This window comes from Rana temporaria, chromosome 2, assembly GCF_905171775.1.
Source record: "Rana temporaria chromosome 2, aRanTem1.1, whole genome shotgun sequence".
Taxonomy (NCBI): Eukaryota; Metazoa; Chordata; class Amphibia; order Anura; family Ranidae; genus Rana; species Rana temporaria.
In genome coordinates, this window is record NC_053490.1 from 10,688,783 (window position 1) to 10,711,900 (window position 23,118).

Sequence of the window (23,118 nt, forward strand, 5' to 3'; positions counted from 1 at the left end):
CATTAATGGCTGTGTGTTGAGTTATTTTGAGGGGACGGCAAATTTACACCGTTATACAAGCTGTACACTCACTACACAACATTGACTGATGTGAGTGTATATGTAAAGTGTTGCGTAAATTGACGGCGCTATATAAGTACCTGAAATAAATAATAAATACAAATTAATTGTAGCAAAGTGTAATTTCTTCAGTGTTGTCACATGAAAAGATAGAAGAAAATATTAACAAAAATGTGAGGGGTGTACCTTTGTCAAATACTGTATATAAAGGAAGAAGCTCGTATTTCCAGCAGTCAGGGCCACCATCAGGGGGGTACAGGCAGTATTTTTTTTTAATATATTTGTATTTTTTATTAAAGGGCCATTTTTTTTTTTTTAGGGGTCCGGAGGTCCCCAGGTGCCCAGAGATCCCCAGGGCCCTGGACGACAACCCACCTTTTTTTTATATAAAAAAAATATTTTTTTATATATATTTTTGTATTTCTTTTTTTATATATATATATATATATATATATATATATATATATATATATATATATATATATATATATATATATATATATATATATATATATATATATATATATATATATATATATATAATTATTATTATTATTAAAGGGCCCAGAGGTCCCCCCTTTTTTTATAAAAAATAAATAAATTATATTTTCTTTTTTTTTCTTTTATATTTATATTTATATATATATATATATATATATATATATATATATATATATATATATATATATATATATATATATATATATATATTTTTTTTATTATTAATAGGGGTCAGAGGTCCCCAGGGCCCCATGTGGCGAGCCCCCCCTTTTTTTTTTATAAATATATATATATATTTTTTTTGTTTATCTATTTTTTTTATTTATTTTTTTATTAAAGGGCCCAGAGGTCCCCACGGCCCTGGATGGTAACCCCCCCCCCCTTTTTTTTTATTTTTTTATATATGTTTATTTTTATTTATTTTTCTATATATTTTTTTTTTATTGAAGGGCCCAGAGGTTTATTTTTTTTATTTTTATTAGAGGGCCCAGAGGTCCCGAATGGCAACCCCCGTTTTTTGTAATTTCTTTTTATAATAAAAAAATGTACTTTACTATATATATATTTATTATTAAAGGGTCCAGAGGTCCCCAGGGCCCCAGATGGCAACCCCCCTTTTAAAAAAAAAAAAAAAAAATATATATATATATATATATATATATATATATTTATATTTTCTTTTTATTTTTTTTTATTAAAAGGCTCAGAGGTCCCCAGGGCCCCTTTTTTTTTATATATATTGTAAAGGGCCCATCCCGCTTCTCAATTCGCGTCAGCCCCCCCCCCCCCCTCCGGTTCTCTGCTCCAGGGGGGCCCATGCCTGAAGCTGTGTAAGGGGCCCCATAATTCCTGATGGCGGCCCTGCCAGCAGTGAAAGGGTTAAATGTAGGACAGGAAGTGGGCGGGGCTGATGTCACAGATTTCTCTCCCCCCCCCCCCACTAGTACAGGGAAAGCAAAGCATGGCTACATTGTATATAAAGGAGAAAGATCTATCAATGGATACATTTCTTCTAAACAATGAGAAGTTGCTTGTAATGTAAAAACAATGAGAAGTCATCGTTTCATTACAGGAAGATCAGATCCCTGAGCTACAAGAAAATGGAGGACACCCCCTCCCCCTCTCTGAGCTACAAGAAAATGGAGGAGACCCCTCCCCCTCCTCTGAGCTACAAGAAAATGGAGGACACCCCCTCTCTGAGCTACAAGAAAATGGAGGACACCCCCACCCCCTTGTTGCATGTAGCTGAAGCCGGAGACAGACAAGAGGCTGAAGGAGAAACTTCCAGAGTGCTCGGGTAAGATGAGGGACCATGGAGGGGGTCTACAGGGGGGGGACACTGTGATGGGGGAGGGGCAGTACAGGGAACTAAGCACGTGGAGGAAATCTGGCATAATCTTCCTGGCGATGAACAACGCTGGATTTACGCAGACTTCGATCTTTGCTGATGATGTCACTGCGTAAGTTCTCCTTGTAAATGATGTCACAGAATTGTATGTCACCTCATCCCTTTAACCACTTCAGCCCTGGAAGATTCTACCCCCTTACCGACCAGAGCATTTTTTGCGATTAGGCACTGCGTCGCTTCAACTGACAATTGCGCAGTCGTGCAAAGTGGCTCCCAAACAAAATTATTGTCCCCTTTTTTTTTTTTCACAGATAAAGCTTTCTTTTGGTGGTATTTGATCACCTCTGCGTTTTTTTTTTCCCCGCTATAAACAAAAGAACAGCGACAATTTTGAAAAAAAAAAAACACAATATTTTTTTACTTTTTGCTATAATAAATATCCCAATTTTTTTTCCTAAGTTTAGGCCAATACGTATTCTTCTACATATTTTTTTGGTAAAAAAAATCGCAATAAGCGTTTATTGATTGGTTTGCGCACATGTTATAGCGTTTACAAAATAGGGGATAGTTTTATGGAATTTTTATTATTATTTCTTTACTAGTAATGGCGGCGATCTACGTTTTTTTTTTTTTTTTTTTTTTTTTTATCGGGACTGCAACATTATGGCGGACACATCGGACACTTGACACATTTTTGGGACCATTGGCAATTTCATAGCGATCGGAACTAAAAAAACACTGATTACTGTAAAAATGTCAATGGCAGCGAATAGGTTAACATTAGGGGGCGATCAAGGGGTTAAAGGGACACTAAAGGTTCCTGTTGTTTTTTTTTTTTTTTTTTAAATAACAAACATGTTATTGCTCGTTTTGCACAGAGTGGCCCCGATCCTTGTCTTCTGGAGTCCCTCGGCTCCTCCCCACAAGAACTAACCCCCTTCATGGAAGCTCTCTCCCATGGAGGTTAGTTCTTGCGGGCGCGCTCCTGTGATACAGCCGCAGACTGTATCACTCCGCCCCACCCACCGCCGCGTCATTGATTTGATTGACAGCAGCGGGAGCAAATGGCTGCGCTGCTCACAATCAACCAATGAATGAGCCGAGAAGCCAGCGCGTTCACGTCGCGGGACTTTCGAGGGGTCAGGTAAGTAAAGGGGGGGGGGGGGGGGCTGGGGGGGCCACTAATTCTCTGATTTTTTTTTACCTTAATGCATAGAATGCATTAAGGTGAAAAAACATTTACCTTTACAACCCCTTTAACTGTGTCCCCTCACTGTGTTCTAACTGAAGGGGGGGTGGGACTTACTAGGGGAGAAGACAGATCGCTGTTCATGCGTTGGATGAACAGACGATCACTAATTTCTCCCCTGAAAGAACTGGGATCTGTGTGTCGCGAGCAATCGCGGGTCCCCGCCGGCCATCGCGCCCTCCGGGCACTCGCATCGGTTCCAGGGGTGAGCAGCGGGCACGCACGTTTCCCTCCGGTGGCACACGCACGCCCCTAGTGGCCACAGGGTGAAGTGACGTAACATAACGTTGTTTCGCCCAGCCGTGCAATGCTGCTGCAGTAAAACTGCGGCTGATTATTTTTGGCCCCATTAAAGCGGAGTTCCACCCAAAAGTGGAACTTCCGCTTTAAGTGTTGGTGACCCCATGACATGCTGCATTTTGCATGTTATTTATTTGAGGGGGGGCAAGCTTTTACAGGCACCCAGCTCCCATTTCCTCCCCTGGCTCCGCCGCACCAGAAGGAAGATCACCTCTCCCCCCCCTCCCTTCGTGCAATCTTCTGGGACACGTCACCTTTTCCAGAAGATTGCCCGGCCATTCACAGCGTGGCTGGCACGTGCGCACCTGGCTGTGAATTCACAGCTGGGCGCCCACGGTTAGAATGCCCGCACAGAGGAGGGGGAGAGGAGCGGGGCTTTGCGTGCCCGCATCGCTGGATCGTGGAACAGGTAAGTGTCTGTTTATTAAAAGTCAGCAGCTACACTTTTTGTAGCTACTGACTTTTAAATGGGTGGAACTCCGTTTTAAGGACGTCATGGCGCATGAATTACAGCAGCGGGGGGGTATTTTCTAAGCACCTGATTACAGCCATAGGCTCTAATAGGCTTCAAAATAGGGTGGATTCGTGACGCGGGGCATTGTGCTCGGAGCCCACTCAGGTGAGTTAGAAAAGCAAATGAATATTCGCTTTTCTAACACTGAATCGCCTCTCCACCAATCAGGAAGCGCGGGTCTGATACCCATCACCTAATTGGCTGAAAGTACAGGCGATCCTATCGGACGCCTAGCAGGAGGAAAGGAGAGACGCACAGTGGAAGCATGGAGGACACAGGACCCGCCGCCGGTCCCACAGCTCACCCTTGCCTAGCAGGAGGAAAGAAGAGACACACGGCGGAAGCATGGAGGACACAGGACCCGCCGCCGGTCCCACAGTTCGCTGCTGCCTGGCCCGCCACCTGTCCCACAGCTCGCCGCTGTCCGGCCCTCCGCCCATCCCACAGCTTGCCACTGCCTAGCAGGGGAAAAGAAGAGACGCATGGCGGGAGCATGGAGGACACAGGACCCAACGCCTGTCCCACAGCTCACCCTTGCCTAGCAGGGGGAAAGAAGAGACGCATGGCGGAAGCATGGATGACACCAGGACCCGCCACCGGTCCCACGGCTTGCTGCTGCCTAGCAGGGGGAAAGAAGAGACGCACGTCGGAAGCATGGAGGACACAGGACCCGCCGCCGGTCCCACAGTTCGCTGCTGCCTGGCCCGCCACCTGTCCCACAGCTCGCTGCTGTCTGGTCCTCCGCCCATTCCACAGCTTGCCGCTGCCTAGCAGGGGAAAAGAAGAGACGCATGGCGGAAGCATGGAGGACACAGGACCCGCCACCGGTCTCACGGCTTGCTGCTGTTTGGCCCCCCACCTGTCGCACAGCTCGCCGCTGTCTGGCCCTCCGCCCATCCCACAGCTCGCTACTGCCTAGCAGGAGGAAAGAAGAGACGCATGGCGGAAGCATGGAGGACACAGGACCCGCCACCGGTCTCACGGCTTGCTGCTGCCTAGCAGGGGGAAAGAAAAGGTCCCACGGTCCCACGGCTTGCTGCTGTTTGGCCCCCCACCTGTCGCACAGCTCGCCGCTGTCTGGCCCTCCGCCCATCCCACAGCTCGCTACTGCCTAGCAGGGGGAAAGAAGAGACGCATGGCGGAAGCATGGAGGACACAGGACCCGCCACCGGTCTCACGGCTTGCTGCTGCCTAGCAGGGGGAAAGAAGAGGTCCCACGGTCCCACGGCTTGCTGCTGTTTGGCCCCCCACCTGTCGCACAGCTCGCCGCTGTCTGGCCCTCCGCCCATCCCACAGCTCGCTACTGCCTAGCAGGGGGAAAGAAGAGACGCATGGCGGAAGCATGGAGGACACAGGACCCGCCGCCGGTCCAAAACGGTCTGTCCACCAGAAATCACCCAAGTGCTAAGGTAATATAGTCTGCTTACCAAATTAAAAAGACCACTGCAGCGGTCAGTATAAACACTGGATATCTTTATAGTCTCCCAATAAGACTAGGGGGTATCCGATTCACGGATCCTAATTGGTGCCTTCAACAATGTCTCAGAAGGGAAAAGACAAAACAAAAATCCCCATAGCGTGATACTGCCTTGAATGGCGAAAATGTATTTAAAATACTGCACTTACATTTAAGCTGTCACAGTGTGCATAAGTGTACAAGGCGTCTGCCTATGAATACGGCTGGTCTCAGCGTCTTTTCCACGTGTTCTCCCGCTGTCCCTGCTTGTAGTATGAGACATGATGGTGTCGGAACGCAAGCCACGCCCTGGGACACAATTCCTCACAATGACACCAACAACGGGGCACAGTTTTTCTCAATGACACCAACAATGGGACCCAATGACGGGGCACAATTACTCACACTGAAGCAATAGGGCATTAATTTTTCCCACTGATGTCGGGACCTTTTCGACTCCTACGGACCACTGTCTGGCCCTCGTAAACTCTGAAGGACCGTAAACTGGCCCTTTGCTTAGAAAGTTTGGGGACCCCTTTTTTTTAGACTTGGGAAAACCAATTACTGGTAGGCCTATTTGCCTTAAGGCAACGGGGAGGCCTGCTTTAGGCAGAAGAAACACTAGCTAGCTATAGTTCCTAACCCAGGCATCAGGCTTTGCATTATATTATCACAAGCCCACAAAGTTGGATGTTTTTTCCGACGGAATTCCACTCAAGCTTGGCTTGCATACACACGGTTACACAAAAGTTCACTGAACTTTCGAGCGTTAAGAACGCGGTGACGTACAACACTACGATGAGGCGAGAAAAAGAAGTTCAATGCTTTTGAGCATATGTCGAATTGTTTCCGAGCATGTATTTATTTTTATTTTTTTGCACGTCGGAAAAGCATAGAGACGATCAGATTTCCCGATAGGAATTTTTTCCATCGGGAAAATTAAGAAACCAGCTCTCAATCTTTTGCTGGCGGGAATTCCGGCAGCAAAAGTCCGATGGAGCATACACACGGTCGGAATTTCCAGCAAAAAATCTCCCATCAAACTTTTTCTGTCTGGAATTCCGATCGTGTTTGTACAGTAGCAGGTATTTCCACTGAACAAGTTTTCCAGGTACAAGGATTTTGGTTTGGAAGGATACAATTGCCTTTTTTTCCAAATGCCTCTGCCAAGAGGGTCAAGGAGTGAAGCCAGGGAGGATTTAAGGGGTCAATCTGGTTAGACAATGTTCACATTTTCTCAAAGAAATTAAAGAGATCACCCAGATTTCGGAGGATAGCTGATTTGCCCTCCTGCTGTTCAATAAGGCAGAATGGGTAACCCCATCAGTACTTTTTGGATCTAATAGCTAGATTCACACACATTGGCCTAAACTTGCGGCGGCGTAGCTTAGCGTGTTTAGGCTACGCCGCCGTAAGTTAGCCAGGCAAGTATATGATTCACAATGTACTTACCTGCTAAGTTACGGCGGCGTAGCCTAAATCGGCGGGCGTAAGGGCGCCTAATTCAAATGTGTTTGAGGGGGGCGTGTTTTATGTCAATAGTGCTTGACCTTACGTTTTTCTCGAACTGCGCATGCGCCGGGCGCCTACATTTGCCAGTGTGCATTGCGGCTAAGTACATTTCCCAGTGTGCATTGCGCCTACATTTCCCAGTGTGCATTGCGGATGACTTACGCAAACGACGTAAAAATTTCGAATTTCGACGCGGGAACGGCGGCCATACTTAACATTACTTTTCCAACTAGTGCCTAGCTCTAACTTTAGGCGGCCTATCTCTAACGTAAACGCCGTAAAAGTACTGCGTCGGCCGGGCGTACGTTCGTGAATCGGCGTATCTACTCATTTACATATACGCCGACCGCAATGGAAGCACCACCTAGCGGCCATCCGAAATATTGCAATCTAAGATAGGACGGCGCAAGCCGTCGTATCTTAGATATGTTTAAGCGTATCTCTGTTTGAGAATACACTTAAACATAAGTCGGCTTAGATTCTGAGTTAGGTCGGCTTATCTGTAGATAAGCCGGCCTAACTCTTACTGAATCTACCTATAAGTTTATCCAGTAGCAACTTTAGTAATGTGTGCATAGTTCTGGTTTGCTGGGATAGGTCAGGAAGTAAGGATACTCTGGTATCGCTGAAAATCATCACATTCTGTGACTTGGCTGCCTGCATGATTTATTTTTTATTCTAAAAATAAAAAATGAACATGACAGATCACGTATTTGGGGTAATCGGCATGTGTATTCCTCAGGCCCAGGTGAATTCTGTAAATTTTTGGGAGTTTCAATTATTCCGGAAAAACAGTGTACGCGGCATTAGAACAGTAATGCCGCGTACACACGACCGTTTTTCGTGTTCTAAAAAATTACGTGTTTTTTTTTATGTCATTAAAAATGATCGTGTGTGGGCTTCAGAGCATTTTTCGGGTTCTGAAAAACTGAATTTTTTTTTTTCGAACATGCCCTATTTTTTTACGACGTTTTTAACGTTGTCGTTTTTCGGGTTGTAAAAAATGGTCGCGTGTGGGCTTTAACGACGTGAAAAATCCACACATGCTCAGAAGCAAGTTATGAGACGGGAGCGCTCGTTCTGGTAAAACTGCCGTTCGTAATGGAGATGGCACATTCATCACGCTGTAACAGTAAAAGACGATTTGCGCTTTTCTGTCTAACACTAAATCAGCTAAAGCAGCCCAAAGGGTGGCGCCATCCGAATGGAATTTCCCCTTTATAATGCCGTTGTACGTGTTGTACATCACCGCGCTTTGCTAGAGCATTTTTTTTATCACGATCGTGTGTAGGCAAGACCGTTTCAATGATTTCATTTTTTTCTAGAGCCTGAAAAACGTTGGGCTAGATTCAGGTAGCAGTTACGACGGCGTATCTCCAGATACGCCGCCGTAATTTCAAATCTGCGGCGGCGTATCTTTACGCCGATTCTCCAAGGCAGATACGTCAAAAATAGGCTTCCTCCGCTGACGTAACTTGAATGCGGCGGCGTATAATTGTGTGCATTTTTACGCTGGCCACTAGGGGCACTTCCGTTGTTTTCGGCGTAGAATATGCAAATGACCTAGATACGCCGATTCACAAACGTATGTACGCCCGGCGCAATTTTTTTTACGTTGTTTACGTTAGGCTTTTTCGGCGTAAGGTTACTCCTGCTATTAGGAGGCGCAGCCAATGTTAAGTATGGACGTCGTTTCCGCTTCGAAATTTGAATTTTTTACGTCGTTTGCGTAAGTCATTAGCGAATAGGGCTGGACGTAATTTACGTTCACGTCGAAACCAATACGTCGTTGCGGCGTACTTGGGAGCAATGCACACTGGGATATGTACACGGACCGCGCATGCGCCGTTCGTACAAAACGTCAATCACGTCAGGTCATCATAGATTAACATAAAACACGCCCCCCCTTCCACATTTGAATTACGCGCGCTTACGCTGGCCCCATTTACGCTACGCCGCCGCAACTTACGGAGCAAGTGCTTTGTGAATACTGCACTTGCTCCTGTAAGTTGTGGCGGCGTAGAGTAAATACGTTACGCTGCCCCGCTGTAACTATGCGCGCCCCTACCTGAATCTAGCCCGTTATTTTTTACAACCCGAAAAATGATCGTGTGTACGCGGCATAATTGATGAATACGTGCTGTGTGTTTATTTGGAGCTGTTTCATGGGCTTCCAATTGGTCTGTCAGCTCAGTTGTGGTGTTTTCCAGATCTTCTACTCTTGTTCCCATGTCCCTTTTTTAATTCAATAATTTCCTACTTATAGCTATCTTCCAGGCATAAAAAAATAAAAGAAAGCTTACTGCCAGGGGCAGCCTATAGGATGGCCAGGGGGAAATGGAGCCCGGAGGTGTGCTTTATTGATGAGATGAGAATTAAATATGGGGTAAAGAAGGGATTGAGGGCCAGATTCACAAAAGGGATACGACGGCGTTTCTCCTGATACGACGTCGTATCCCTGTTTCTATCTATGCGACTGATTCATAGAACCAGTTACGCATAGATATTCCTAAGATCCGACAGGTGTAATTGTTTTATACTGTCGGATCTTAGGATGCAGTACCGCGGCCGCCGCTGGGGGGATTTCTCGTCGTAAACCAGTGTCGGGTATGCAAATTAGCACTTACGGCGATCCACAAAACTTTTTCCCGTCGGAAAGTCGCCGCAAGTGTTAGTTTGCCGTCGCAAAGATAGGGCTGCTTTTACAAAGTGTAAAATTAGTACACCATGTAAAAGTATACCCGTCTTTCCCGCGTCGCTTTCAATTTAAAAAAAAAAAAATAATAATTCCCGGCGCAACTCTTTTTTACCCATCGCGATTCACAAAACGTTGCTGCATCGTAACTTCGCGCAAAGCACGTCGGGAGCATGCGCAGTACGTCCGGCGCGGGAGCGCGCCTAATTTAAATGGGACTCGCCCCATTTGAATTGGCCCGCCTTGCGCCGGACTGATTTAGGATACACCGCCGAAAATTTCCAGGTAAGTGCTTTGTGGATCGGGCACTAACTTGGAAAATTTGCGGCGGTGTAACTTAAATCGTTTAAGTTACGTTGCGCCCGGGCTACGTGAATCTGGCCCTTAGTTAGGAAGAATCGGTCGGCTCAACAAATCGAGACTCCAACAAGGAGTTCCTCTACTAAGTCCTACTAGGTACGCACTGCATCCTGTGCATAGGGTCCTTTTGGCAAAGGTAAAGTATAGCATAAATTATTCAGAAAGAACATAAATTAGCTGCATTTGAAGATGAGGTGCTGCCATTCAAACGCTCACAAGAATTGTCTTTCCCCTCTGTAATAGAGAAATTGTATCAGGTTCAGGAAGTTACCAAACTCTAAAATGAACATCTGAGATCCTTAATCAGGGACTTACTCTAGGGCAGGGGTCTCAAACTGGCGCCCCTCCAGCTGTTGCGATACTACAAGTCCTATCATGCCTCTGTCTTCGGTAGTCATGCTTGTAATTGTCGTTAAACTTGTAGTTTCGCAACAGCTGGAAGGCCACCAGTTTGAGACCCCTGCTCTAGGGTTTCCCTTCAGACCATTTTTTCCTTCTTTGCCATGGTTCTCTCAAATATTTGGAAATTAATTCTAACCACAAATTTCACAGAACTTTACAAACCCAGTTATCAACCCCTTCTCAACGTTTCAGAGAGAATCTAGAGAGATGAGTTGCCTGCTGTCACGTACCTTACAGCGGAGCCGAGTGGGGAGTGGCCTCTTGCACAGTCCCGGTCCCAGCACCCCCTGGAGGTGGAGACAGGGAATGCAGGGGCACAAGAGTGTGTAGGTGCCTGTAGGTTCAGGTAGAGCCTTTGGAAGTACTGGAAATTCTTGAGTACAGGAGATGTGGCAATCAACACCAGATCCAATCAGGGGAAATCAGGTAGGTTCAACAGGTACAGGTAGAAGTCGGCAGTAGGCTGGCAGAGAGGTGCAAAATCAGGAAGCAAGATCGTAGTCAAAGTCCGAGCCGGGGTCAGTATAACAGGCAGAGGCAGGTAGGAAGACAAGGGGAGATCCAAGGAGAGTGATCAAGCCGGGTATTTTCAAGAGTAGGTCAGGTCAGTCCAGAAACAGGAAGCAGGAACACAGGTACTAGCTGAGACAATCCAGCACTGTCATTTAACAGATTCACATTTAAATAGGGCGCCGTGCGCCAGGATTGGCGGGGGTGCGCGCATGCGCACATGCCCGCTCTGTGACCCATTCATCCCAGTCTAGGAGCCCGTGCATGCGCATTAGCGCTAGCGGACCGAGAATTCGCCGCTGATGCTCGGGACTGGGTGTTGGCTGCACTGATTCTGACACCTGCATTCACCTTATTGGGTAGTATCGTCATCATAAATGCAAATCTTTTACACTAATCTACCATTAAATGAGGACCTCTAGACTGAAAATTTAGAACATGTATCTGGTTTGACTGCAAACCTTGACTTCACTATGAACTGGTGATTAGACCAAATCAGTAGGGGGTTTGGACTTGCCAGACTTCATAAATACTACAGGGCAACCCTACTAGTCAGAACAAAAAATGAGTGGGATTCCTCAATGGACAATCCTTGAACTGTCTATGGTTCCAACGATTGTATAGAAAACTTTCAATGGCACTAACGACTAAGCGGACTAAAAACCTGGATCTTTAGAAAATGGCAAAATAACTTACCATTGAAGGCCAACTCTCACTTCCCATCTGGGCTGGATGAATGGGTCATGAGATATTCAGGAAGTATAAGGTAAATTATAGCTACATTATATGATGTCCGACACTTCCATACTCTGTGGGAGTTTCCTCATTCCTCAGGGAAAAACTGTGAGTTTCCTCATTCCGTTATTGGAAGTGGAGCCAGATCGAAAACTTAGATAAGCCTTCCATGGCACCTGCAAGCTGTAGACAATATATAACCCTTGGAATGGCATCCCTGCCTAAATAGTTATCAGCACCTTGTATATCTTAGTCATACAAACTACTTCTTGCTTTGCAGCATGCACCTCCTCCTCAATTTGTATGGCTGAATAGAAAGAATAAAAATATTTGCAAAGATTCTATGGGCCCTGCCAAGCTTCCCTACATAAACAAGTGGTAACATGATATAGGCGAAACTCTCAACCAGGCCTATTGGCACAAAATGTGGCTGGCCACCTCCAAGTGCGTGTACATACAAAGTGCTTTTACATTGGTATATGACTCTGGACAGGGCTCAAGTCCTGCGGGAACGTGTGGGAACGGAGTTCCTGCACTTTTTTCACAGCGGGAACGCAGTTCCCTTTGCAGGACTAGAGCAGCCGATCCGCCCGAGCCAATCCTTCACTAAGCGGCGATGCCCAGCTCGAGTCACTGTCAGGGGCAGGCGAACCTTAGTACTCCTTTATGTTACTGGCCGCTTCCTGTATATGGATTCATCGGGTAGTGTGCGGGTATTCCGTCACTTCCTCGATGCCGCAATGTCTCCTGGGAGCTTTTGTCATTGTTCCCAGGAGACATTGCGGAGGTCTGCCGCGAGTTATCGCGGGATTTAGAAAGAACTTGCTTTAGAAAAAACATGTGGTTTAGTAATTATGCATATGAGCGTATCATTTTTTTTTTTTTTTTTGGTGGGGGAGTGGATCTTGGGTGGGAGTTCCCACACTTTTTTCCCCAGGACTTGACCCCTGACTCTGGACCATGAAGTCAAATTCATCACCAATGATCCATTAACTTGCTTCTGATGTTGTAGAGAACACGATTTTATCCATACTTGGTGATCCTTACCGTTTTTGGATACATATTTACAATATGCTTTGAACGCTTCTGAATATTAAAGCGGAGGTTCACCCTAAAAACGTGTATATACCATTACATTCAGCATACTTCCGACATGTACAGTATGCTTCTTTTTCGCTGTACATACCGTATTATTGTTCTTTTCCACCCGGCTTCTGGGTTCTCGCTCCTGCGGGAGTAGGCGTTCCTATGCAGCGGCGCAATGTCACCTGGGACTTAGCCTAGATGATTGACGTGCTTGATAAAAACTTTCCCCCGGCGGATAAGGCGTGTCACGTGTTCCAAAAATAGCCAAAATGGGAGTCGGCTCTATACGGCGCCTGCGCACAGACTAGGAGCCGCGTGGAGCTGACTGCGCAGGCGCCGTATAGAGCCGACTCCCTGTTCGGCTATTTTCGGAACTTGTGACGCGCCTTATCCGCCGGGGGAATTTTTTTTATCAAGCACGTCAATCATCTTGGCTAAGTCCCGGGTGACATTGCGCCGCTGCATAGGAACGCCTACTCCCGCAGGAGCGAGAACCCAGAAGCCGGGTGGAAAAGAACAATAATACGGTATGTACAGAGGAAAAAAACAAACAAACAGCATACTGTACATGTCGGAAGTATGCTGAATGTAGTGGTATATACTGTACATGTTTTTAGAGTGAACCTCCGCTTTAACCTTGGGTTATGGGTGGCTCTACTACATAGGTCCCTTTTTAGACCTCAATAGACATGAGCAAAAGCTGGTGGGATTTGTGTTCCTAATGGCTCGACAAATGCTAACTAGAGCCTGCAAGCAGTCAACAATTAACTTGGCAAAATTGAGGCAGAGACTCATGAGCACCATGGTACATGAGAAATTCACCTCTATACTTAAGGATACGCATGCCAAGTTTCTCAAGGTTTGGACACCAAAATAGTGGATGCGTGTCACAATGTGCGTTTGAGTAGTACACAGTGTAACTGTGTACCCAAATCTATGTGAAAAACCAAACAGATTATAGTCTAAACTCTATAAGTACAATAGTGCCAAATGCAGTGGAAAATAAATAAAATATAAAAAAAAAAAAAAAAAAAATTAAATTTAAAAGAATGTCCAGCAAATAAATAGTTAAGTGCAAAATGGATCCAGTGTTGTATCAAGTCCAGGTGCAAAATGCAAATAATCCAATCCCAAATCGCAGGGAAAAGTGCAAATGCTAAAGTGCTTGTGAATCTTCAAAATAGCCAAAGTGCGAGAAAGAAGTGATCCGCCTTCACCTATAGGTCACCAGAATAATAATGGATGGCTCCTTACCACACGGTGTTGACCAGATTACTTAAAATATGGTCAATCAGGCTTGTTTTAAATGAGGATCAGCAGGGTCTCATTGGATTCCAATGTCAGCGATTGCAGCAAATGGTGTACCAAGAAAGGAGAAGAGATACCACCATAGTGTAAAACCATTTAATATACAAAAGTTAAAATTACAATGCCAAATGGCCTATTACTGTTGCTGGTGCCCGTTCCCGGCACTGAGGCTGTAGGTGGTGGGGATAGTAAGACAAGATAAGAGATGGCCGCGTCCTGGTCCACTAGCGTGCGTTCCACCGCTAGTTGTCCATCAACCAGTGAGACCGGAAGTGCGTGGCTGTGCGTGCGTGCGCGCTCGGATACCGCCTCGACGTCACGTTTCAGTTAAACCGTCTTCAGGAAGCGTATCCAGCACACGCAACAGACATCTATTATATAGGTCTGTTTATCAGCCTGTGGGAGGGGCAATCGGATCATGTGACAGCCTCTGTCCCAGTTACCAAAGCTCACACATTAAACACATTATGGCTGTGCAAACTGTCTCCAATCATAAATCAATACATACATGTATCTGCTCGCTGCCTAAAATACCTGAAATGTATCTTTGAATTCTTATTTGGACATGTTGAATTTGTTTAAAACTCTGGCATTTTTTATATGCTATGCAATGGGTCCATAGTGTTCTGTGCGCCATCTAGAGGGGTTATGTGGTATTGTGCAAAATAGCACCAGTATTCTAAATCCATCTAGATGCAGTGCGTTTTTAGTTCTCCCAGTTATATTATTATTTAATATGTGTGCCATTTGCGTAGCCTGTAAATTAGTTAAAATAGGTTATAAAATGATAAAACTTAATAAAAATTATACAATCCAACTCGAGTAGTACAAGGAGTGTGTATGTAACTTTAGTTGTAAAACAATCAAAATTCTACACTCCAAGGCTCGGGTGGTGCAAGGAATGTGTGTTTTCCCTCTACCCTTTTGTTTTGTGTGAGCCCAATTCAAGATGGGTTGGCCGATGGGTGATGTGCAAACTGCCCAGCCCCTTGGAGTGGGGATCTCCCAAAATCCTCTGGGTGTGTGTATGGAATGATGCACTAAACTGTTTGTTTGCTCACCCCATAGGTCTGCCGTTCACGCATCAGTTAAAAAACAATTAAGGTCGAGCTCTATATTGAGCCCTAGTGGTCGCATAGTCCTTAGACGATGTATCCATTGAGTCTCGTTCTGAGATACTGCCTTAGTAAGGTCAGTACCACGCCAATGTTTGGTAATCCTATCAATTCCATAGAATTTTAACAGACTCGGGTCCCTGTTGTGGTACAAGTCAAAATGCTTAGACACGCTGTGTTCTGGGTACCCTTTAATTATATTGGCCACGTGTTCGTTTATTCTGACTTTAAGTTCGCGGGTAGTCCGGCCCACGTATTGCAGAGTGCACGGACATTCTAGGACGTACGTTACAAATTTGGAATGGCATGTTATCAATGGTTTGATAGTAAATTCTTGTCCAGTTACACTGGACGTGAACTTACTGATCTTTTTTCCTTGCCTTTTTGTTTTCTTACAGGATCTGCAGCGGGTGCAGTAGTGGAAGCTGTATACGTCCAGGAAAGTGTATGGCTTTTCTGGAGGATCTGGGACATTGGTGGCTACCATATTTCTCAGGCCTGAGAATTACTGAATTACAATAGCCACATGAACCTGGGCTGCTCCCTTCTTTTCATATAGCTGTATACTTCAGTCCACAATGACCTAGTGGTTGGTCTGGTCTCTGAAGACCTCTTTTTCCTTGTTCCCCCTCCCCCTTCTTCCTTAATTATGGAGGCATCTTCACTCAATCGGTTGACTAAAAATGTTTAGAAAAATAATGCTATCAAACACATTTGTCATCTGTCAGAGGGGTTCATCAAGGTGGGTCAATACAACCCACCCACCTTCTGTCTATTTTGCCTTAATCCGTCCTACATTGGAAGCTAGAAGACCCTGCATTTTCTTTGAATTGTCACAGTAATGGATCAAGTGCTGTTTGTAGAGTTGTAATCATCTACTATGTTAGGTCTGACTCCTGAATGCTGAGTTCTGTATGTCGTAAAGACCTGAACACTTCATTAAATCCATTGGGGTAGATCCACAAAGAAATTACGCCGACGTATCTATTGATACGCCGGTGTAATTTCAAAATTCCTGCGTCGTATCTTTGTTTTGAATCCTCAAAACCAGATACGACGGCATCTGGGTTAGATCCGACAGGCGTACGTTTTCGTACGCCGTCGGATCTTAGATGCAATTTTTCGGTGTTCGCTAGGTGGCGTTCCCGTCGTAATCTGCGTCGAGTATGCAAATGAGCTATTTCCGACGATCCACGAACGTACGACCGGCCATCGCATTTTTTTACGTCGTTTCCGTTCGGCTTTTTCCGGCGTATAGTTAAAGCTGCTATATGGTGGCGTACTCAATGTTAAGTATTGCCGTCGTTCCCGCGTATAATTTTGAAAATGTTACGTTGTTTGCGTAAGTCGTCCGTGAATGGGGCTGGACGCCATTTACGTTCACGATGAAAACAATGACGTCCTTGCGACGTCATTTGGAGCAATGCACCCTGGGAGTTTTTACGGACGGCGCATGCGCAGTTCGTTCGGCGCGGGGACGCACTTCATTTAAATGAAACACGCCCCCTACCCGCCAAATTTGAATTCTGCGCCCTTACGCCGCGAGAGATACGCTACGCCGCAGTAACTTATGGCACGGATTCGTTGAGGATTCAAACCAACTAAAAGTAAGTTACAGAGGCGTAGCGTATCTTACATATGCTGTGCCCTGCGCCGATGTATGTGGATCTGCCCCATTATTTATAGAAAAAGCTGCTGAACCAAGCTTAACTGCTTCTTATTTATTGTACAGTTTAGCGGACCGTTCGTCCGCTTTTTACAAGTCCGTTTTTTTTCTTCCGTCCGGCGGAACGGATCGGATGAAGACGGACAGACGGATCCGATTCCCCATAGGGGAGAGCGGAGAAGAGACAGGGCGGTCTCTGCACAGTGTGCGGGGACCGCCCTATCCGCCGACAGCTCAGCGGGGATTACGGATGATCCCCGCTGAGCCGCCGGACACACACGGAGCGGACACAAAAACGGTCCGCTCCCTGTGAAAGAGGCCTTATGCAGAAAATGCAGCTCAATGGTCTGAATGGGACCAAAGAATTAATTAAACCATACCAACCAAAGGAAATGATAATGAGATGTCTATAAAATGAATTACAAACATTTTAACATGTATATCACATACAATTTTTTTATTTAATAATGCATGTGAAATGAAAGAGAAAGTAGCTTTACTATAGCCCGTTTTACAGAATTTCACTTTTTTTTTTTTCTTTCCAGGTCGATTAATGAACCAAACTTTTGGTCACAATAGTCTTCATCATCCCAACTGAATTTCCCTGGTAATGGTCGCGTTGGTCTTCATTGTCAATTGTGTCACCCTGGTGACAAGTTGTTATGGGTTTTCTGAGTGCCTGAAAGTCTTTACTGGAGGATTCACTCTGGACACCAGCCATATCGGTGTTCTGCATTTCTTGATTGTTTTGGATATTCTTCAGCATTGATCCAACCTCTGGGGGCAACAGAAGAGAAGTCGTTTTAGGGTTCTGGAAGTAAACGACTTTAAGCTCAATACAAGAGAGAAACTTTACCTTACTGCAAAATCAGACCTAACTAAATCCCAGATGGAACACATAGAAGGGAAGCAGTATCTGTCTTCGGAATGCATCTTGGCTTTTGCAATTCAACCAAACTTTGGACCCGAAGGAGTTCACACTAAAGTGAAGAGGTATTTTTGTGCCAAATGTGGCAAAGCTTTCTCCGTAAAGTCTAAACTTATAACACACGAGAGGGTCCATACAGGAGAGAAGCCGTTTCAGTGTGACAAATGTGGCAAAGCTTTTGCAACAAAGGCAAATCTTATTACACACGAGAGGGGTCATACAGGGGAGAAGCCATTTCAGTGTCCCGAATGTGGCAAAGCTTTTACATCAAATGCGCAGCTTACCAGTCATAAGATTGTCCACACTGGAGCCAAACCATTTCAGTGTTCAGAATGTGACAAAGCTTTTTTAAGGAAGTCAGATCTTCGCAGACATCAGATGCTTCACACAAACTCGTTTCAGTGTTCTGAATGTGACACGGCTTTCAAAACAAGGTCACAACTTATCAGACACCAGAGGTTTCACACTGGAGAAAAGCCATATCCATGCACAAAATGTGATAAAGCTTTTACACAAATGGCACGTCTTATTACACACCAAATGATTCACACTGGTGAGAACCTCCATCAGTGTTCTGACTGCGGCAAAGCTTTTGCATGGAAGTCTGCTCTTATTGCGCACCAGAAGGCTCACCATCTAAAAAAGCCTTATTATTGTTCAGAATGTGACAAAGCTTTTACAGCAAAGTCACTGTTCATCCTACACCAAAGGGTTCATACTAGAGAAAAGCCGTATAAGTGTTCTGAGTGCAAAAAAGCTTTTTCATGGAAATCAAACCTCACCACACACCAAAGACTTCACACTGGAGAGACACCCTATCGGTGCTCTGAATGTAACAAACCTTTTAGAGAGAAGTCAAACCTTATTATGCACCAGAGGGTCCACACTGGAGAGAAGCCATATCAGTGTTCTGAATGTAACAAAGCTTTTAGGGTGAAATCTATGCTTCTCAGGCACGAGAGGGTCCACACTGGAGTGAAGCCATTTTGCTGTTCGAAATGTGGCAAAGCTTTTACATTGAAGGGAAACCTTATCATGCACGAGAGGATTCACACTGGAGAGAAGCCGTACAAGTGTTCTGAATGTGACAGAGCTTTTACAGGAAAGTCAGAGCTTATCATACATGAGAGGACCCACACTGGAGAGAAGCCGTATCGCTGTAGTGAATGTGACAAAGCTTTTAAAATTAAGTCTGATCTCGTCAATCACAAGAGGGTGCACACTGGAGAGAGGCCATATCAATGTTCTGAATGTGACAAAGCATTTGCAAGGAGGTCAAACCTTGTCAAACACCAGATGATTCACAAGAGAGAGAAACCATTTCAGTGTTCTGAATGTGGTAAAGCTTTTATAGTAATGTCAGGTCTTCTAAGACATGAGAAGGTTCATGCTGGAGGGAAACCATATATAGAGAAGCCTTTTCATTGTTCTGAATGTGATAAAGCTTTTGCCCAGAAGACCCATCTTATCAGACATGAGAAGCTTCACACGGGAGAGAAGCCGTTTCAATGTTCTAAATGTGAAAAAACTTTTATACAGAAGACACATCTTACCAGACACCTGAAGGTTCACACTGGAAATAAATTGTGTTCTGAATTGGACAAAGCTTCCCTGGCACCAGAGGGTTCACCCTCTTCAGCTGCTACCCCTTTGATAACCCCTTCTCCTAGAGATTCCTCTCTGCAGCAATGAAAATGTCTAGAAAGAAAAAAAAAAAAACACTGCGCTAAATAGAAAGATGGGTGACAAACCCCAATAATTAGTAAGTGAATTAATAACTAGCTGCCAGTACCAAAAAATTTGTGATACAGAAAATTCCTAAAACATGTGTAAAATGTAGTACAGCGCTCAAGAAATAAGTGAAAAAAGATCTAAAATAAATTGATCCTACATAAACAATATTGAATTGTGAAATGAGAAACTTCTCACACTAATACATGAAATAATGTAACAAAGAATAAGTGAAATATAGAAAAGTCCCACTGTGTAGAGCAGGGGTGCCCAACCTTTTGAAGAGTAAGGGCCACTTAAGCAACTTGGTAACCAGTCGCGGGCCATAATGAGCGGAGCAGGCAGATGACAGGTCACGGCTATTCTATAGGCTCTCCGATCCACCCAGATGGAAGGGGACAAATTCCCTTCTGTTTTTTGGATTGGAGGTAGGTGGGCGTAAACAGACATCTGTAGCTCTATAGAGGTGAATTGAAGGTCCCATTTGGTTGGGTTGATGAAAAGGGCCTAAGACTGCTTTCACACTGATGTGCTGCGGTTTACCCACACTGCGGGTGCATTGTAGTGCACCTGTGTCTATCCTGCGGGTTAGCTGAACTTTGCCATAGACTCCGCCTGTGGCAAAAGCAGGCGCTGTAGATGAAGCATCGGCTTATGCGGCTTTGCTCCGCAGCCACTTTCTTCCCCATCCACCGGCTTCATTCACAACACTGATGCTGTGGTATGGCACGTTGACAACCTGCGATCTGGGCTTGCCAAACCGCCATTCCAGAGCAAGAGGTCACGGGCCACATCAGAGGGCTCCGCGGGCCACATGTGGCCCCCGGACCACTGGTTGGCCACCCCTGGTGTAGAGTATGACGTCCAAAAATGATGAAAAATAAATGGAGAGTAGGTGAAAAAATATTGAAATAATTGAACAAATAAGTGAACAATAAATCCTTGCAGGATAGGTGACTCCTTGAAGGGAAAATCCGATTGGACACCAATAGAGGATAGAGAGAAAATTCATCCACCAGGAAGACACCCAAATGTGGTAATGTAGTCTCCTTACCCTGTCAGTGCGATCACCATTACAGTGATCTCAGCGCACCTGGGGATTTTAGGTCTCCCTCTAGACCCTCCTGTAAGATGTGTGAGGTGGTGCCTATGGTCTCAGATGATCAGGAAATAAAAAGAAAGAGGACCATAGCGTAATACCTTAAGGGTGAGTTTAATAGGCAAAGATACTATGCACTTATGTTCGATGGCATCAAATTGCGATTAAGAAGCACATCTAATGGGGACGCGGCGGCTTCTCCTGTCTCTCCTGTGGTATAAGCTCCGAGCTCCTTCGTCAAGAGCGTGATGACGTCAAGTCTGCAAGCCATGCCAAGTTTAACTCCCCATGTCATCCAACAATTTATTGGAATAAGGTGCAATGATACCTTGAAAAGCAAACTTGCTACAATTAAGCAAGCATGAATGTAATGGATGATGCAATTTAGTTTAGTGCTTTTGTCCATCAAGCACACACCTAGAGAGCCATGGAATACTTTACCCTTTGAGATACTTTTTGAACAAGCACCAATGACTGAACTGTGTTTTCCTTAATGATTTTCCTATTTTTTTTTTTGTGCTGCGTATGAAGCTTTAATTGAACATGTTATTCATTTGCATCAAAAATTAAATGATCTGGGTTCCTAAGTGTTTTCTTTATTTCCAGATCCCCAGCTAATACATGAATAACTCTATCTCTCTTGGTAGTGGTCAAGCGGCATTTTGCCAAGCCTCTGCAGCCAAGCTTAAGCTACCTACTAAAGCTGTCCATACACTGATCAAAATTTGGGACTGAATACATTTTTGATCAATGTGTGGGCATCTTTCCTTGAGAGAAGTTGATCTTTGACTGAAGTCTGTTGAAGGGACACATAAGGCGTACACACGAGAGGATCGATCCGCTGGAATTGATCCGCGGACCGGCTCCAGCGGATAGATCCCCTGGTGTGTACAATCCAGCGGATCTGTTTCCGCGGATTTTTGTCCCCCGGGATGGATTTCCAGCGGATCAAAATATCTTGACATGCTAAGAAATCGATCCGCTGGAATCCAGTCCAACGGATTGATCCGCTGGTCTGTACAGACTCACCGGATCAATCCGTCCGAATCCATCCCCCGCATGCGTCGCAATGATTCGACGCATGCGTGGAATTCCTTATATGACAGCGTCGCGCACGTCGCCGCGTCATCATCGCGGCGACGGCGCGACACGTCACCGCAGACGGAATTCCGCGGGGATTTTGATCTCGTGGTTAGTACAACCATGAGATCAAAATCCGCCAGAGGATTTATCCGCGGAAACGGTCCCCCGGACCGTTTCCGCGGATAAATCCTCTCGTGTGTACCCGGCCTTAGAGTGGTGTATTCTGACAGCAGTGGGTTCTGCTGTCAATACACAAAGTCCCAGGGCCAGATTCACAAAGAGATACGACGGTGTATCTACAGATACACCGTCGTATCTCTGACTTACACTGGTCCTATCTATGCGCCTGATTCATAGAATCAGATACGCATAGATAGGGCTAAGATCTGACAGTGTTACACTGTGTTACACTGTCGGATCTTTTTTTCAATTAAAAAATGGCGCCGGCTGCGTTCCCGCTGATTTACCTTGAATAATATGTAAATCAGCGAGAAACGCAAATTCACGAACGTACGCGGACCCGACGCAGTCTTCTTACGACGTTTCCGTAGCGGCGTACCCGTCGTATACTTACCCCTGCTTTTATCAGGCGCAGCCAATGTTAAGTATAGCCTGAGTTCCCGCGTCGAATTTGAATTTTTTAACGTCGTTTGCGTAAGTCGTTCTAGAATACGGATGGACGTCGTTTACATAAGCGTCGAAACCACTGACGTCCTAGCGACGTCAGTGGGAGCAATGCACGCCGGGAAATTCCCCGGACGGCGCATGCGCATTTAAATCGGCGCGGGAACGCGCCTGATTTAAATAGTACATTCCCCCTAGCCGCGGAATTTGAATTCCGCCGGGGGATTTAGGATCCGCCGCCGCAAGTTTGGAGGTAAGTGTTTTGTGAATTAGCCACTTGCCTCTCAAACTTGTGGGAGCGGATCTTAAATCACGTAGATCGAGCGGATCTATAGATCCGCTGATCTACGTGAATCTGGCCCCCAGTGTGGAGGATTCTTTCATTCTCCTTATTGGGCCAGATTCTCAAAAGAATTACGCCAGTGTATCTACAGATACACCGGCGTAATTCGAAAATCCCGCCGGCGTATCATTGTTTTGTATTCTCAAAACAAGATACGCCAGAATTAGGCTAGGATCCGACTGGTGTAAGTCACTTACACCGTCGGATCCTAAATGCAATACTACGCTGGCCGATAGGTGGCTTTTACGTCGATTTCAGCGTCGCATATGCAAATGAGCCGATACGCCGATTCCCAAATGTTTTTGCGCCGCTTCGCCGTAGTTTACGTTGTTTCCGTAAGCGTAAGGTTACCCCTGCTATATGAGGGGTAACCTTACGCCGGTCCGCCGTATGCCATGTTAAGTATGGCTGTCGGGACAGCGTCGGGTTTTCCCGTCGTTTACGTCCTTAACGTAACTCGTCGCGAATAGGGCTGTGCGTTAATTACGTTCAC

At 45.4% G+C, this 23,118-nt stretch overlaps 2 protein-coding genes across 2 annotated transcripts in view; one reads left to right on the forward strand and one right to left on the reverse strand.

Annotated features, from left to right (window-relative positions):
• Positions 1–23,118, reverse strand: part of LOC120928817 (zinc finger protein 420-like) — a 928,736-nt gene that overhangs the window by 756,953 nt on the left and 148,665 nt on the right. The window lies entirely within an intron of this gene.
• On the forward strand, positions 1,762–19,484 carry LOC120928815 (zinc finger protein OZF-like). The gene is made up of 2 exons (XM_040339827.1): positions 1,762–1,858; positions 17,363–19,484. Exon 2 carries the CDS (start codon positions 17,707–17,709, stop codon positions 19,435–19,437), a length of 1,731 nt encoding a protein of 576 aa, XP_040195761.1. The 5' UTR covers positions 1,762–1,858; positions 17,363–17,706; the 3' UTR covers positions 19,438–19,484.